An 18,202-nucleotide genomic window follows, 5' to 3' on the forward strand; every position below is an offset into this window, starting at 1 on the left:
ATACAATGTATTCTAATAAAATGGTATCTGCTTTATCTGTGAGCTACTTACGTCTGATCTGTTTCAGTGTCGGCTTCAGCAGGTCCAGCCACACCTACAGACGACAGAGTAGAGCTTTCCTATAATTATTGTACATCAAAGACTATTACTGGCAGATTTCCACCTAAACTTCTGCTGTCAAAATAGCTGTGGTACTTCTATAAAGCGTTGGTCAATAGGTCAACAGCTAGATAAATATTCATTGTAGAATACTGCATATCATGAGGATTGCGGCAACCACTACATGCAGACAAAATACAATTTTAGCTGTGACTGTGTAACTTAGTTAATTTGTACTCAAAATGCCAATGGCGTTTAACACTAAAATTAATCGTTTTGGATTATTTTGGTTAGTGTAAAAATCTCTATATTATCTACATATGTCAAATCATCCAAACAGTACAATTTAGGGTAAAGCTTTATGTTAAAGGTCAGTAATTTCATAATAATTTCCTAGGAAGTTTCCAAGAAAGAATTATGTCGTTTGGTACTAATCATAGGGACATTACTTTTAATAAAAGTTTAATTTAAATGCAACATTATATAAATACAACAGTCATGTGTTTTTGGAAATGCAATTGCTGGATTGCAATTTGCCTGTAGACAAATTTCACATATTTGCATACAGCTGACTTGCTGTGCACTAACTTAAAGATTCTCTAGGTTACACTAGCAATTACTAATGAATTAACCGAAAGTCTGCAGACAGAAAACTGCCCCCATTTTCATACAATAAATGCCAAATAAAGTACTTCTTTAAGGAAAGTTCTTGGAAATTATCAAGAAAATATTCAGAAACTATGAACCTGTGTAAAAAAAACAAACAAACAAAAAACCTTTCAGCCCTGCTTTCTTTAGCTTTCAGCAACACTAACACTCGGTCAAATGATGACACTGCTATTTAATAAATAATAAATCACACTTGGAAACACGATGCAAGTTCCTTATAAAGCATAATGGCAGCGTTATAATGTCAACATTGTAAGTCATACTCAAATGCTGCTTCTAAATGGCTTATGACATACTTTGAATCTGGATTACTTTTTAAAGCAATAAAATTCACACTAGTTACCATAAACAGGATAAGAAACATTCAGTTATCTACTTCATGTATGGCTGCATGTGTTTGCGTGCGGGTCTGTTTAATCCTGTGTGTGTCTGTTTAATCCTGTGTGTGTCTGTGTGTGTGTGTGTGTGTGTGTGTGTGTGTGTGTGTGTGTGTGTGTGTGCGCTGACAAAGCTGTCATTATTTCTTCAGCATTACGTCATTTGTTTTATTGATCCACTTCAAAACAACTGTTCTTCTGCCCGAGGCACCGAAATGCACATTGCGTGTCTGTGTTTCAGTGGGTATTTGCGTGTGCATTTTGACAGATTCATCTTTCTCTAGGAGATATAGATTGACTGTTGTTCTCCAGCTAGGCATTCCTTTATTACTACCTTTTTTCACGCACTAGTGCAGATTCAACCAGCAGACGTTAGCAGCCAGGGCGGCATCTGCAAACTGCCAACACGCCCCTGGATCATGTAAACCAAGTGTGCAAATTATTACAACCAGCTGCTCTTTCATGACATAGGTGGAACAACTGAGTCCAGGTGGATGCTTAAATCCACATGAGTGAAGATGAATGGAAGATGGGCGAAACAGTGAGTTGCAGGAGACGCCGCGCGTGAAGAACACTGACCCGTGTGATTAAAACTGAAGTTAATTTGTGGGAAAGAGAGCAACCTTGCTTGGAGCACTTAACAAGCTGAAGATCTGGATGAACTTTCAAAGCAGTTTTTATTTTTAATTTGAATTGTGAAAAAAAAAAAAAAAGACAATAATAATAAGAAGAAAGGAAAACAACGCCTTCTGGCTGAAGCTATAATATAGGCGAAAATATATTATATTTTAATAGTATTTTTGTGCAAATGTATTGTTTCCTGAATTCATGGCAGATAATCATAGTTAATGTAAGTTAAGTTAACTTTTGTTGTGCGGTCTTTATCCCGTTTCCTTTAGAACGTCTGCAGAAATAAAAACAAGCATAACAGAATATAAGGTAGTAAATACGGCCGTATGCCAGCGTGTGGGTGTCTCACCGTCATCTTGCGCTGGTCCTGGTACTCCAGTCCAAAGTAGTCTCCCTCTACCAGGTTGAGGTGGACACAAATCAGGTCAAACAGCACTTTGCCAGGGGAACGTTGCTGGTAGAGAAGAAGAGAGGTGGGGGAAAAAAACAACTCAGATTAGAACAAAGAGGAAACTGGAGGACAGGAAGGGTGAGAAGAGGAAAGGAAAGTGATGCACAGGGTACAATGTCACACAGCAGCTCATCAGGGGAGTGCTGATAATTGAAAGGAGTGTGGGTCCTCCCTCAAAGGTTATTTCAAAGTGATGCATCATCTATCTTTCCTTAGAAGGGCAAAAAAAGAAAGAACACGGTACAAGTGAAACAACAAATGGGTGCCATTTTCTCTAACGAGCCTCTCCTCACTTAACGAGCAAATGACCTTTGACCTTGGTTGGGTCTAATGAATAGCTGGAGGCCAACGCTCAGCTGGGAGTATTCACAAACAATCACAATGTCCTAGGGAAAGTGAATGTGTGTGTGTGTGTTCTCTGTACGTATGCTATTGTTTTCTCTGGATTCGGCAGCAGGCACGTCACAAGGTCTTCTGCAGAACTTGGTATTTCCAAAATAATTTTGGAATCAAACCCAAAATTAGCCCGGAATAACTTTAGTTCAAGCTAAATGGTACCACCCTGTCAGCCTGGGGAGTTACAGCGGACGATTATACATGTAGTGCTGAGGCTCTAGTCACGTTAATATGTAGTTATATGTGCATTCCTTCCTTTGACAGGCACACACAAGCAAAAACACAGATAAGGACTTCATCAACAGATCTGAGAGCTACACTAGAAACAAACACATAACTTCATGCTTCACTTGCAGACAAAACTTTCTGTACACCTTAAGGCCAGATAGAGTGTTGATGTGTATAAAATGTTCATGTGTCTTCATGTGCTTTGTATATTGCTAAATATTGTGATGAGGTTTGGTTTTATTATGTCCTGGATATGCAGACATGAAATTGAAATAAAATGATGTAATAATACCAAATTAATTCAAACAAACTACACATTACATGTAACATACACAAAGTGGCATGCCAAAAAGCCTTACACATGTAGGGCTGCAACTAACGATTATTTTCATTATCGACTAATCTGCTGATTATTTCACGATTAATGGACTATTTGTTTAGTCTATAAAATGTCAAGACATTGTGAAAAATGCTCATCACAATTTTCCAGAGCCCAAAGTGACGTCTTCAAATTGATACTTTTGTCCAACCATCAGTCCAAAACCTAGACTCTTCATTTACTATCATAAATGACAAAAAATAGCAGCAACTCCTTACATTTAAGAAGATAAAACCAGCAAATTTGTCACATTTTTGCTTAACAAAGAAAAAGAAGTTGTCGATTAAGTTTTATTTCGACCAACTAACTAACAATTAATCGCCTAATCGTTGCAGCTCTAGACACAGGATAAAAATACTAAACATATAACTTATTTCCATTGTGGACTGCTGTGTCTGTGCTACTTTACAGACTTTACTGAAATGTGTGACGTGCAGATTTAATTATAGTAGAGACACTATTCGAAAGCTTTTACTTAATACATCAGCTCATCGCTCCTCTTTCCATTTCCCTAAAAATACAAAGATTTTACACCTGTTTTCAAAAAACATGATAGATAAGGGTATCTTTTACAAATTTTAGCCCTCTTGCACTGAAAGTATTTCAATCCAGTAGAGCCAAATCTTCATAATTTGACTTAATGGTATTAAACTTTGTCTCCAGTATACGCACACACTTTTAAATCGTCTGGTGCCTGGCCATTTATGCATTTTTACTAGGGGTGTGTAGACACACTTAGCTTATGAGACAATACAATATAGGGCTATTTATAAGAAAATTTCAATGATGAAATATTTGACTAAGAAAATAGTCTTTTATTCAGTTTAAAGTCAGAAAATGCAAAACAAAGCAGTTGCATGTTGAAATGTTGCTTACATATTGTTTGTCTTTGTCGGTCGCCGTTTATTGTATCCACATGGTATCCATAATGCAGCCAAAGAAATTATTTAAAAGTGGCAGGGGCATCTTCTATGCTATATATCTCGTGGCACGAAATCTCCCCAGAACCCTAATTTCTTCACATGATTTTCTGCTTAATACTGAATCCAAATAGGAATGTTTAACCATTTTAGCCAATTCTTAATTGTATCATAGTCATACATCCAACATGTTCTTTGCAATTCATATGAAGACTTTTTTTAGACTGGCGCTAGTAATAGAAGTTACCAGACAAAGACTAAGTAACTGGTTTGTCCCTCCATTGCAAGTGACAGTAAGACATCTGGTTTGAGCAATTTTACTATTTAACCATGTACTTTATTTCAAAAATTATGATTATTAGAAGCAAAATTACGTGTGCAATTTATACAAATGAATCCTGCTAAGACAGAGAATTAGCAGAAAGCAGTTCCTGTTGGTGCAGTGTACAAACAGGATGGAGAATAAAACTGCACAATTAGCAGCACCGACTAGATACTTTTAAAATGTGAAAGGTAGCCAAGAAAAGAGGGAACGAGTAAAAAGGGCAGAGAGTGGCAAGAAGAAAAATGGAATGGAATCAGAGCAGCGAGGGCCATGGTCTGAGCCAAGTCTGTCACCATCTGGCTACTGTGTGTGTGTGTGTGTGTGTGTGTGTGTGTGTGTGTGTGTGTGTGTGTGTGTGTGTGTGTGTGTGTGTGTGTGTGTGTGTGTGTGTGTGTGTGTGTGTGTGTGTGTGTGTGTATACGTACATGTGTCCATCTGCTTCTGTGTGGTCAGTGTGTCTGGAGAGGCATACTGTGCTCACACACGCATACACAGTCACTTACGCTACCCAAATCAACGGTGGCTGATCACAACATGTCAGATATTATTCTGCAGGTGGACACATCCTGCTGTCAGATAGTGAGGACAGAGACAGACTGAATGACCATCCTGTGTGTGTGGGTGTGTATTATGACAAGGGAGACTGGGGAGCTTGACTGACAGGTCATGTGCAAAGGCTCGAGGATCTCTTGAGTCTGGACAGGATCCAGTTCTGGGCAGCTGTAATCTTTGTTTAAAGGAGGTTAAGAGGGGAGAGGAGGAAGCAGGAGAACATGTTGGAAGAGAATCCGAAAGCAGCGTGGCTTAAAAGACAGGAAGGGAGACAAAGAAGAAGAGGAGAAGAAAAACAAAATGGAACATAAAGACATCTCGATTCTACTCCACCCTCTTTATTCATTTTCATTCACTCTATTCATTCATCTCAAAATAAACTTTTCTCCTTAATGCAGCATGACCGGCTTGTTTGTCTACATTTATTTGTGTGGAAATAAACCTCTTTGTCCCTTATTTGCACTGTTTGGGCAGCTACGCCATGCTTTCAATGTCCTTCATTAAAACCTGCATGGAAACGGCTGTGCGAAGATGTCCAACTTCAACAATACAGGGTCCAGTTTTCTGCAAAACAATGTTGGGCTTGGAGGAGACACGGGAGCTTTTATCATGTGACCCAAAAAACACACACATGCACATGCTGAGACAGAAAGCAGAGGAAGGTGGAGTATTAGAGATTTAGACTTTACAGGCTGAGGAAACTCTGGATAGAAAAAGACAAAAGTTGGATTTTTGTTTCTTTCGCTTGCGAGCTGCATGACTGACGTGCCAAATTGATTTGGCAAGATGACAGAGATCCCATTTTTTAAGAATTAACCCCAGGTGAGGAAAACAGAGACCTACAAAGCCACACTTCCTTTAATTTATAGTCAGTGTCGGCCATGTTGCTGCCTTTTTTCCTACTTTTTTTGTGTACGGAGCAGGATGCCATAGAGAAGCAAGAGCAAGAAGCTGAAGGCATTTGGACGCAGGGTGCAGCAGGTCATGTTGTACGAGATGAAGTTAATTAGACTGAGACAAATTTCCAAGTATGTTTTGGGGCAAAAGCAATTTCCTTTAATATCAGCAAACCCTTCTCCAGTATCTACAGTAAGCCTGTGTGCATGCATTGGGGAGATATCCTGTATCACATTCAAGTAATGTAAGACACTGGAACGCAGTAGGGGAATGTCACTGAGGGAATGGTGGTGAAATCTTCAAATATTAATACCAGTTACAATAACACAGGTCACGTGTCACAATACAGGCTGCTCTGTCTTCTTTGTGTAAAGATTAAAACACCTTCGTTCAGACTGTCATTAAAGACTTAATTCTGTAAGTGCTGCCTGTCATGGACCTAACAGCACTGAGTCTGAAGCAGTCTGGTAGTAGGTCAATGTTTCTGTCATAACAACATGCCGGCAGCGAGACTAAATTTAACCCGAGCTGTGTGAAACTTGTGTGAAAGAAGCTGTAATGACAAGGTGAGAGGAGAAGTGCTGCAAAGTGAGGACAGCAGGCTCCCAAACTTAACCACCAATAGGCGTGCTCAGATTCAGCTGTTGTTGGGCACTGAAGCGAACCTCTAAAAATAACATGTGGACCAGAAGTTCACCAAATCTGGCCAATCTGTTCTACTTTCACTAGACAGTTTCAGAGAAGAGACAGGAAATGGGAGAGACGTGGGGTGATGTGAAACAAAACCACCCAGGACTCTCTCATCCTGTTATGGTCTGAAGGACCAAGCTCTGATTAATTACCACAGCGGACAGTCACAGAGGCCTCAAAATACTGTGTCAACATTGGTGGATCAGGAGTGCCTTTCCCTCTTGAGCCATGATGCCACCCTGCACTGGGGGCAGCATGCGATTTTCGCGCAAAATGCAGATTGAGAAATTCATATCTGACTAGTAACTAGTATTGCATTGTATCCATGCTAAACACCTCTGTGAAGCTAGGAGGCTCAGCTAGAAGCTCAAACCAGCCATTTTTATCTTTACCAAACACACATCAAACACCAAGCATCTAAATGAACTTATCACAATATCACACCAGTCTGTAAACCTAAACTCTATAAATAAAATCGCTCTGTAAGCACTGGACATGGCTGTAAGCATCCAGTTATCGCTAATCACAACGTATCCTCATGTCCAACCTCTCTTCCCCCCCCCCCCCCAAATTACTGTGGGATGTTCTGTTCTCAAGTTGCGGGCCTGTAAACCATGGGAGTGGATTTTGGTCATAGGAATGTTGGTGAATATTCACTGTTTTTATCAATATTTCAATGTTTTGGAAACTTTTCGTTATTTAGATTGTGGTTGTATGGACACAAATAGTGTTTTAAAGATAACTCCCATTTACCTAAAAATATGATATGAAAATATGATAACGGTTGTATTTTATTTTCATCAAATTTACAGTTACAGTTGCATTCAAGATCGCTGACGTAATTGCTGACGTAATCTGCACTCTGCGCATGCGTTGGCGTCTTAAACCGGACTCTTATCCAGTTTTAATCCACTCTTTTTCGTTACATTTTTTATATCCTTTTTATTTAACTTAAGTTTTTACTTGGGTTAAGGATTTTAGTCATCCGAAATGGATTTTAAGCTAGATGACCGTAAAAACGCGATCAACGCTACTGACCACAACAAAGCTCCGGTGACTATGCTAGCCGAGATAACTCTGCCCCTTGAGGACTGCACACTCCTTAAGAAAGCGCTTGCTGACCTTATGGAAGACATCCGACGACTTTCAGAGGAACTCAAAGAGAAAGATTCCCTGCTGACTGGCTTTATGGATGTGGCTTCAGTACAAGCCAAACAGATTGTTTCTCTTAGCGCAACCGCTAACATCCAGGACACCGTGTTATGGGACCCCTCTAGCCTTCCCAGGCTTTCCTCCTGCTCGACTCCAAAGCATCAGTCAACCTGGGCTGAAGTGGTGGTCCGTGGCTGCAAGAGAGGCTCAGATGGGGCTGCCTCTCCTCCGCACATCGGCCTCTCCAACCGCTATGCAGCCCTGTCTGGCGACACTCCGGTCCAACCAGCGGATGCACCTGTGGCTTTGAGTCTCCCTGATACGGATCTCTTTCAGCGGACAGTGCCTGCCGACACTGTTGCATCTCCTTCACTGGCTACATCTCCCGCGCTGGGCCGCCAGTCTGCCGCTGGGCCTGATCGGCGGCCGTCATCCCGGTCAAAAACCTCCGCTTCCCGACGTAGGATCCTGAAGGACGCTGTGCTCAGACGCTCCGGAGGCCATCTCTACCCTGCACCGTCGGGTAGCCCTTCTCTCAGGTGTGTTACTGCTACTAAAACACAACACTCGGCAGCTCACACACTCCATCCTCAGTCCGCACGCAGTTTTGAAGCAGATTCTGCTCAGTCCTGCTCTGGAACCCCACAACCGGCATCTCCTCGTCCGTGGTCATACACTGGACTTGGTTTTTACCCTGGGTGTCAGCATTTCCTCTGTGGAATTAGTGGACATGACCATATCTGACCACAGATGTATTGTTTTTAGCTGCGATTCGCCTGTTACTCATGCCGCCTCACCAAGCTCCGTGTGTTCTCGCATCTTTAATGAACAAAGTGTTTCAAAGTTTTGCGCATTCTTTCAGAGCCAAAGCCAACACCTGTCTGATTCCAACACCAACAATCTGGTCGATCACTTCAATCATATCTGCTTGTTGTCACTAAATATTACTGCTCCTCTAAAGGTTAGGCCTACGTCTAAAGCTAGTAAGCAACCCTGGATAAATGACAGCATTTGCAGCCTAAAAAGAGAATGCAGGAAAGCAGAGCGCAGATGGAAAAAATCCAGTCTCCATGTCCATTACCTCAGTCTGAAGGATTTATTAATTAACTACAATAACATGGTTAAGGATGCGAGAACACACTATTTTTCTGAACTCATTACTACACATAAACACAATCCCAGGTTTCTGTTTAAGACTGTGTGTCAGCTGGTAAACCCAACCCCTCCTTGTGCCTCAGCTGAAAGTAATGATGACTGTGAATTGTTTTTATCTTATTTTACCAATAAGGTGGTGTCAATCAGAGCCTCTACTACCCCCGCGGCCTCTTACTCAGAGGTTCCTCACCAGCAACAAGAGAGTTTTAACCAGTTTTATCCCATCGACTTGTCTGAGCTTTTAAAAACAGTATCACAAATGGGTGTCCTCCAGCCCACTTGATGTAATACCTACAAAGTTTTTACTGAAAGTAATTCAGTAAAAACTGAAACTGAAAAGGATTCTGTTGGGCCCCATTTGATCTCTGTTTTCAACAGCTCCCTATCTACAGGTTGTGTCCCTGATTATTTTAAAACGGCTTGCCTGAACCCACTTTTAAAGAAACCTGGTTTAGATCCCTCCCTCCCACATAATTTTAGACCAATTTCAAAACTGCCTTTTATTGCAAAGATTCTAGAAAGAATTGTGTCCAAACAGCTGCTCACTGTACTGGAAAATAACAAATTATTTGAAAAGTTTCAATCTGGTTTCAGGAAGTACCACAGCACTGAGACTGCCCTGCTTAAAGTCACCAATGACCTTTTAATGTCTGCTGATGAAGGCATGTGCTCAGTCCTAGTACTCCTGGACCTTAGCGCTGCTTTTGACACCATTGATCACAACATCATGTTAGACAGACTGAGGCACTGGGTGGGGATCTCTGGTATTGCCCTAGAATGGTTTTCATCCTACCTATCAAATAGAAAGTTTTGCGTGTCTGTAAACAACTATGTCTCTTCGTTCTGTCCAGTTAAATATGGTGTGCCTCAGGGGTCGGTCTTAGGACCCATTTTGTTTTCCTTGTATCTGCTTCCCCTTGGACATATTATCCATAAACATGGCATTTCTTGTCATATTTATGCTGATGACACACAAATATACTTGCCCGTCAGATCCACAGACCCTGGAATGCTGAGTTCACTTAACAACTGCCTTTGTGAAGTTAAAAAATGGATGTCAAATAATTTCCTCCAACTGAACTCAGACAAAACAGAAATCCTGGTCATTGGGTCCCAGCAGATGCCATCTGCTGGTTCCCTAGTAAATCACATTAAGCCTGTGGCAAAGAACCTTGGTGTTTGGTTTGATAGTAATTTAAATTTCAAGCAGCACACCACAAAGCTTGTTCAATCATGTTTTTATCAACTTAGAAATATAGCAAAAATTCGATCTATCTATCGGACACCGAGACCATTTTACACGCCTTCATCTCATCACGCCTGGATTATTGCAACAGCCTTTTCACCTGTTTAACCCAAAAATCTATTGATCGACTCCAGACTGTCCAGAACTCAGCTGCCAGGCTTTTAACCAGAACAAAGAAATATGACCACATTACTCCTATTTTAGCTTCATTACACTGGCTCCCAGTATGTTTTAGAATTGACTTTAAAATTCTATTGATTACTTTTAAAGCTCTTCATGGCCTCTCGCCTTGTTATATTTCTGACCTTTTAGTCCCATACACACCAGCACATACCTTGAGATCCTCGGGCAGAGGTCTGCTATCTGTTCCAGAGTCTCGACTGAAAACTAAAGGGGACAGAGCGTTTGCTGTCAGGGCCCCGAGGCTCTGGAACAGCCTGCCCGAGGAAATCAGATCAGCTGAGTCAGTGAACTCTTTTAAGTCCCTTCTTAAAACATACTTTTATAGGAGAGCCTTTCCCAATCTTATTTGACTTTATTTTATCCCTTTTATTCTATTGTATTTTACTAATTTTATATTTAACTTAACGTGTATTTTAGTCTTTTCAATGTTTTCATGCTTTTATCTTGTATTGTTTTTTTATTATTGTGTCTTGGGTATTATTGTCTTTACACTTGTTAAAACACTTTGTAACTTGTTTTTGAAAAGTGCTCTACAAATAACGATTATTATTATTATTATTCCACGTGTAATAAAAGATATTCAGTTGCATTATAATCCATTCGATGATGGTTTTGATGGTTTATTGCATTTAAAATATGATTTTTCTTTATTGCATCTTGATTTAGACTGTACTGGTGAAATACTTATGACCTTTCAAAGGAGACCAGAATTATGCATCTAGGCCAAAAGTTTGAGGAGTTATTCCTGATTCATTTTAGGTATGTTATTTTAGGCATTTTTCCTGGAAAAGGGAGGCAGTTTCCAAGGTATAGTTTCCTGCCATCTGAGATAGTACCTGCATGTTTCCCTTCTGACTTCTCAGTTCCTTATCCCCCCCTCGCCGGCAAAGTAAGTCCACTTTGCCATTGTCATGTCTTCAAAAGGTCAAGGATTATCTGGTTATGGAAGGGATGTCATTTATCTCTTCCATGGTAAAAAAAATAAAATTTGAACTCCCACCTCTCATTTTCTCCTTTTTTTTTTTTTGTTTAGAAAACGCATCATCTACCAGACATTTTTTAGTATTAAAATGTCACATTTAGTTCTAGCAATTACTAAGGGGGACCGTCTCAAGGTTAATGTATAGATACAGCTGCTCTCATGGGCTCTACTGACTTTGAGAGGCTTCAGCTTTTACCTTAGGTTAATAGGGTGAATAGATTATTCCTGAAGCTAAAGCTGTGGCACTGCCAAAGACTTCCCTTGCCAAGTCTTTTCAAAAACCCATGATTATGTACCAAAAAACCCCCCAGCCAAGCAACACCAGTGTAATACATACAGTCAACAGTGGACCAAATGCTGTTTGCTAAAATGGCACTTAAAGAGGAACAGTCCCGCCTGTTCTCGTGATCTGCTCTTATCTTGGCAACTGTTTCCACAGAGGAAATGGTCACCCAGCCGAGGCCAAACACGATACACATAGGTTTTGTTCTTACATTGGGAAAGTGAGGATGCTTCCATGGGCAAAATCCCTTCTATAAGTTCATAGTGTGAGAGTTTTAATGTCTAAAAATAACTGGTGTGCATGTGCGTTGACATTGTACGTCTGAACAGAGCAGACCAGGCCCTGTGGCGCCCAGATGGAGGTCCTTTCAGTTCAAATCACAATCACTTCATTCAGCAACCACCATCAATGAGCCTTTCTTAGTCAGCCAAAAGCGCACACCAGTGCTCACTCACTTCCACACAGAGACACATATCTATCATAACTTTGAGGCTGATTCTTTCCTCGTCTAGCAGATGTGGAATGATGCTTTGCAAACAGACATATTGAGGACTATCTTTGTTGCATACAGTGAAACACTCATTGGTGTGAGCGCTGGCATGCAGACACAAATAAACTGTTTAAATCCAGAGTTTCATGCTGCAACTCTGGACTGTAAATGCAACCTGCAAAGGCCAAGGTCGCGTCCTTAAAAGGCAGAGTCCAGTTTCACACAGCTGTCTTTTCGGGCCTTACACCAACATGACTTTTGTGTTTTAAGATAATTAGAAGGCTAGCAGGTCTAGCAGTGAGCCTTAACAACCAACTGTCCATTAGAGAACCATCATCCATGCCAAAAGAAAAAAACTTCCAAGTCAAGCCTTAAGAAGTCATCAAAATAGCTCCAGACATGGGAACACGGAACAAAAACCAGCACTTCTATTTGCAATGAATCTTTTCAGCATGCCCTTGCAACTATTTAGCTTTTATAGCTCAGTGTTCTTGGATGATGTGACACAGCTAATGGAGGAAAATGCAATAGATGTTTATTAATGGGACAGCAGAGAGCAACAAAATAACATCACAATAATAATGTAATATTTTTCAGCAGAGTCACAAAAAACGTTTCCTAATGAAACACTGAGGCTGTTTGCCACTGCTTCCTCTTTCTGTTTACCTTTCGTAAACTGACTCACGCCCTTTTTTTGCAGCAAGACTCAAAATTATAGTGGTGACCCTGAAATGTGCGTTAGGGGTTTGTGTGTCACAACTGGGTATAAAAATATACATTAGGGTCAGTTTGCAGGGTGACTGTGGTAGATCCCATGCAGTGAGTGTTTCTGGTTTGTGTTACTGAAAATAAACAAGGCTACAGTTGACTCAGCAAAAAGAACCAAAGCCCAAATTGATGGTAAATGTACCAAACTGCTCCAAAGATAGGTACTGAAAATGTGTCGGCTTGAACTTCATAACACAATGCACTTTGCTTAGAAATAAAGGGAGATGTGGGATTGTTTCTACCTCTCTTGCTTTCTTTTTCCTTTGGATCTCTTGTGGTCTCACCCACTCCCTCTTGTCTGGCGTCCAGACTCCAGTTAACCCGTGGCTCTTTGCCTATCAGGGATACTTGCCAGTGAGCTGTCAGCGTGCCTGTCTACTCGTCAAGTTCTGCCAAAGCGGCCCTCGCCGTTACCCAGCAAAGCCATCAGCCAGCAAAAACGCACAGACGATTCAGCAAATACACTTCCTTTCATACTTCCTTTCAGTCCAAGACCTCTCCCATGCTACAGTGTTAGTGCCTGGCTAAACTGGGATGCGGTATATCAAAGTAATAGCTCTCTCATTTTTACTATCCAGTCCCCTTTTGCCCCTTGAGGCCTATAGCCTAGAAAACAACATATTTCACTTCACTGTTTCTCCTCAGTCTTTCCCTCTCCTTTTGTTAAAGTTTCTCTGTGGTCAAGCCTCCCCTTATGTTCAAGATGAACAGCGAATGAAAATGCATCAATTATAGTAAGTAGTCTCTGCCTGTCCCCAACTTAGAGTACACTCTTGAATTCTCACAAAAAGAATGCCAGTTTTCCATTTACCAGATAAAAGTCTACACAGACATATTTTACCTATTAATTATTATGTTTATCTTCCAGTATTTTTCTTCCCTCTCCCTTTCTTCAGTTCCTGTCTTGCCCTGCAACCCACGGCCAAGTAAAATATTCTTACCATCTGCCGCGGTGTGCTGAGGGTTTACAGAGAGCCCCACAGCGTCACTGATGCAAATGATCTATGAAATCCCAAAAAAGGTTTTTTTTTTTTTTAATGAACGCATGTGACATTTGTAGCATTCATACCTTGGGTTATGAAGATAGACATTTGGCTTGGAAAAGGGAAAAAAAAGTATCAAGACTTATATCAAGCTTTCCGGAAATTAAAATCAAGATATCTTACTGCTCCTAGAAGAACTGTTATTCTCAAAACGTTTCAAGACATCTATGGAACAATAGATTATGACTTGAGGCAAACTGACACAAAATAAGGGGATGTTTGCAACTTCTCTGTAGTCTGCACTCTGACTAATGTCAACGGGGATAGAAACCAGATGGGTGAGACTGATGATAAGAACTCTCCAAGGGGAAAAAGAAGGGGGGAAAAAAAACACCTCAAAGCTGTTCAGTTTCTTCCTCCAGCCCCCTGCTACGAATTCTAGCAGATCGTTTCCGTGAAGCTCTTTGTCAGGCAGATGAGAGAAGAATGTGTTGTATTACTTTCAGATATTATTTTAAAATTGCACCATAAGTGGATGTTTCTGACTCCCAAATTAGCAGCAAAGGCCCAATAATTGACCTGTCTTGAAGAGAAAAAATGGAAATCCGTCAGCTAGACAACTGAAGAAAAAAAAATTTTTTGTTAACATCAAAGCTACATGAAAAAGAGACAATAAGAGAGAAGTAGAGATATAAGACTTAAAATGAAGAGAGATGAGATACACCCAGCTGACAGAGTGCCAGGGAATCACCTGAGCTCAACTCCTGTCTGGCTGTAAAAGTAAGCACTAAGCAGTAATTTGAGCTGTAAATCTGTATTTTCTTTAAATGTTCATATCAACCATATCACGAGACTCTCAAGGTTTCAGTGCTGTGTCCTGCTGCTAAACTGCAGGTCAATGAGCTAAAAATCAGCAGAGAAGATGCAGCTTGAGTTAAAGCAACGTGCAGTGCGACACAACCACAGAAATCATTCTCATGGAAGGAAAATCCTCAGCTGTCTTTTCAAAAGACTCTTACTGTTCTTCTATCTACTTTATGCTTCAGTATGCATGCAATTATTTTGTCCTAATCCCACACCATTTACTGTGAAAAATAGTTTCATAGGTTCAAGACGGGTGTTCCCCGAGGCTCAAAATAATCAGTCTCTAAAATGTTTAATAGCGTAAACACACAGGCTGTTTTCTCAAAAGGACCAAGAACAGTAGTGTATAAAATCTGGTTTTGTAGTGTCATGTTAAAGTCATTATCAGAGTGCTCATTCTTTAGCTTTAGAATTGATGGTACTGCTTTATTTTTATTCGCTGCCTAAAGCAGCCGCATCGCTTCTCAAATTAGAGGACAGATCACAAAGATCACCCACTGTAGTTCTTCATCCCCACTGTGCACTATATGTCGGTTAACCCAGCGACTGCTAGACTACAGCTTGTTGGTATTAGCTGATGTACCATCTTGAATGATGAAAACTCAAAGTACCATGCCTCAAAACACCACCAAGGGGGATATTTGTTAAGCCTGTTGCAAATTACCATGAGCCGCAGCAGTTGTTCGAAGTAGAGGGGTATTTTGTAAAGGAACAGGTTTTTATGGCTACTTCTTTATTTCCTTTTTTAGTACCTATACTAAATTCCGCATCAGGCTGGTGTGAGGCTACAGAATGCCGCTAGCCTGAACTGTACAACTTCATCTCAAAGAAAAAAAAAAAGAGAATTTAAATACCACTGAACAGCAGGACAGCTGGGCGAGGCTTCCTCCCTCCTCGACTGTCCGCCAATCCAATTCTCAGTTTCAGATTAGGTTAAACGGCTTAACCTACTGGCAAGACGTCAGATCCAGGTCCTCCCCAGTACTGCCAGAAGGGAGAGGACTCAGGGTCCACTTACACACACACGCACACACACACATATGCCTGACTGGACTGTTGAATAAACAGCATGTTGACAAAATATCTGAAGCTGTGACAGCAAGATGCTGTGAGAAATCAAACTGGCAGCACCCTGATGGGGGATGATGAAAATGCCTACAGGCTGCTATGAAGACAATTGTGTGTAGAACATACAGTGTGTGGGTGTGTGTGTGTGTGTGTGGACGTTAAGGCTCACAGCACACTTGAGGGAGACAATTAAATCAAGCAGCTGAGGAGAATACATGCACAACGTTGTACCATTAAAAAGCAATTGGTGTCTCATGCAGGGTGGTGGTGGTGGGTACGTGTGCGTTACGCCTCATGCAATAATGAGGTCTGTAAATCTCACAACAGGGCTGCTTTGTTTCCTAAAAGCCTCTGGAGCTCCATCGAGAAACGTGATGATAAAAATTGAAACAATCGACCAACTGGTACAAGCTTTTATCTAGCTTGAAAGGGTAACTGCTGGGGGAACACTATCTGTGCTTTAGCTTAGAGTGCAGGTTGCTAATATGCTAAAGGTCTATTATTATTAGTCATGGAAGCCAACCCTGTGGTGCTTGTCCTATATATGTGACATTCTTGAGATTATCTATACAGTGGTAACACTGGATACTCTAAAGCAGAGGTTTTCAAACTGTGATGGGAGAGAGACATGAGGCCGTGTAAGGTGAAAGGGAAAGGTCATACCGGTGCAATAAAACAATAATGATAATTATCACGATATAACTTACCTCAATAACAATATAAAAGTGTTCAATTAATGTTAGATAAATATTTGATTTAATTCATTTGAATCACAAATGAATTAGCACTTAATTTTTCTATGAAGATATTTATTGATATTTATCTGATTTATTGAAAAGATTTTATTCAATTTTACTCATGCGTATTTGTTGGAAAAAGACTATCATAATTGTTTTGAATATTTTGCCTCAGATTTGTGAAGTGATCCACTGTTTAGCATCAAGTGTTTGTCATGTCTTGACCATAAAGAAAGGTTTAAAACCACAATTAACCATCTGGTTTCTTCAGCTTTCAATCAGGAGCAAAAATCAGCCTTCAAACTTGACATTAATTGTGATTATTATCGATAGATATGAAATTCTTTTCATGATAACATTTTGGGCCATATTGGCCAAAAAAACAAGTTATTGTAGTTTGTACAGCTGATTTGGCCCTCGCCAACACCGTGAGCTGTCTGAGCAGCAGCAGAGGCTGTGAAATGTGGCTCATGGAGGCAGTAAAAGGTATTAAAAAGCCTTAGCAGCAGTTTGGCTCAATTATGTCAATAATCGCATTCCTTCTCAGAGTCATGACTCAGTCAAATCTGCTATCATGGATATCATTCTCTTAGATCTCCTTTGCGAATATATTTCTTCATAGAGATTATAGTAAAAAGGCGCTACGCATTCAGTATCCAGTAAGTAATCCAGTGGTATTTGTCTGTGCATCCATGGGTACAATGCAAACAAGAACTGCTGATAGCTTATTCGGCGTACTTTTAATGGAGACAATTTTTCATTGTGTAAACTAATATAGGCTACAAACAGGGTTCAAGTTACAGCTCACAGCATAACAGAATCCCTAGCAACATTATACTTCCTGTTAATGTCCTCAAATAATCATGGGATTTGTTGTTTCAAACCTTAGAGCACAATTATCTCCCAAATAGAAGTAAGACAAAGAATACAAAATAAAACTACAGGAATCAAACAGCATCATACACAGTATACCGTATGCATACTTTTGCTACAGCCGTTCTAAGAGCTTTAGGTTCCTCACCCCATTTAACCTCACAGCAAAGAACCAGCTATTAAAAGCAAGTCAAAGATGCCTAAGCTTCTTTTTGTTTGTGCATGTGTTGTTGAAACAGATGATTTATGAGCTAAAAAAACAGGGCATGGAAACACAACTGAATATTTAAACTAGGCCTGTGGTAAACACATATGCGTGTGTGGTTATGAGGATACACACATGATTTACAAGTAAGGAATAGTACTTTAATTACGCCACAGCCACAAAAAAAAATCTGGAATGCAATTAAAATGGGATATCTCACTGGCATTGAAACGCGTCAATCAACATACATATATTATAAACCAATTTTCATACAATCTCTGCAGCCACTCAACTTTAAGTGCACCCAAATAGTACTGACTAGTTAAAAAGGTCACTCAATCCCACTGAGAGTATGAAAATAAACACACTAACACTCAAATAAATAAATCATAGCCAAAGCCAGCAGAGTGATGACAGTGATTCATCAGGGGATGCAATACTGGGGATTCCCAATTATGGCTGTAAAGGAACAGTCCACGCAAAAGTTTTCCCTGAATTTTAATGGGTTTGTCTTCGAAAACCACAAGAATGATGGCACTTCGGCATGACGAAATGGCTTGACAGAGATAGGGGCATGGGGTCTGAGAGAATAAAGGAAGG

The 18,202-nt window shown here is 40.4% G+C and overlaps 1 protein-coding gene across 5 annotated transcripts in view; it reads right to left on the reverse strand.

Annotated features, from left to right (window-relative positions):
* Positions 1-18,202, reverse strand: part of LOC119904149 (FERM, ARHGEF and pleckstrin domain-containing protein 1-like) — a 68,478-nt gene that overhangs the window by 30,814 nt on the left and 19,462 nt on the right. For all 5 annotated transcript variants that reach the window (XM_038720631.1, XM_038720621.1, XM_038720613.1 and 2 more), the window contains exons 3-4: positions 2,125-2,229; positions 52-94 (exon numbers count right to left, since the gene is read on the reverse strand). In XM_038720631.1, coding sequence (XP_038576559.1) covers positions 52-94; positions 2,125-2,229 — 148 coding nt within the window. The remainder of the gene's footprint in view (positions 1-51; positions 95-2,124; positions 2,230-18,202) is intronic.

The sequence above is a fragment of the Micropterus salmoides genome, unplaced genomic scaffold (assembly GCF_014851395.1).
Source record: "Micropterus salmoides isolate LMB-PRFRI ecotype aquatic unplaced genomic scaffold, ASM1485139v1 Ms_hic_scaffold_1, whole genome shotgun sequence".
NCBI classification, from domain to species: domain Eukaryota; kingdom Metazoa; phylum Chordata; class Actinopteri; order Centrarchiformes; family Centrarchidae; genus Micropterus; species Micropterus salmoides.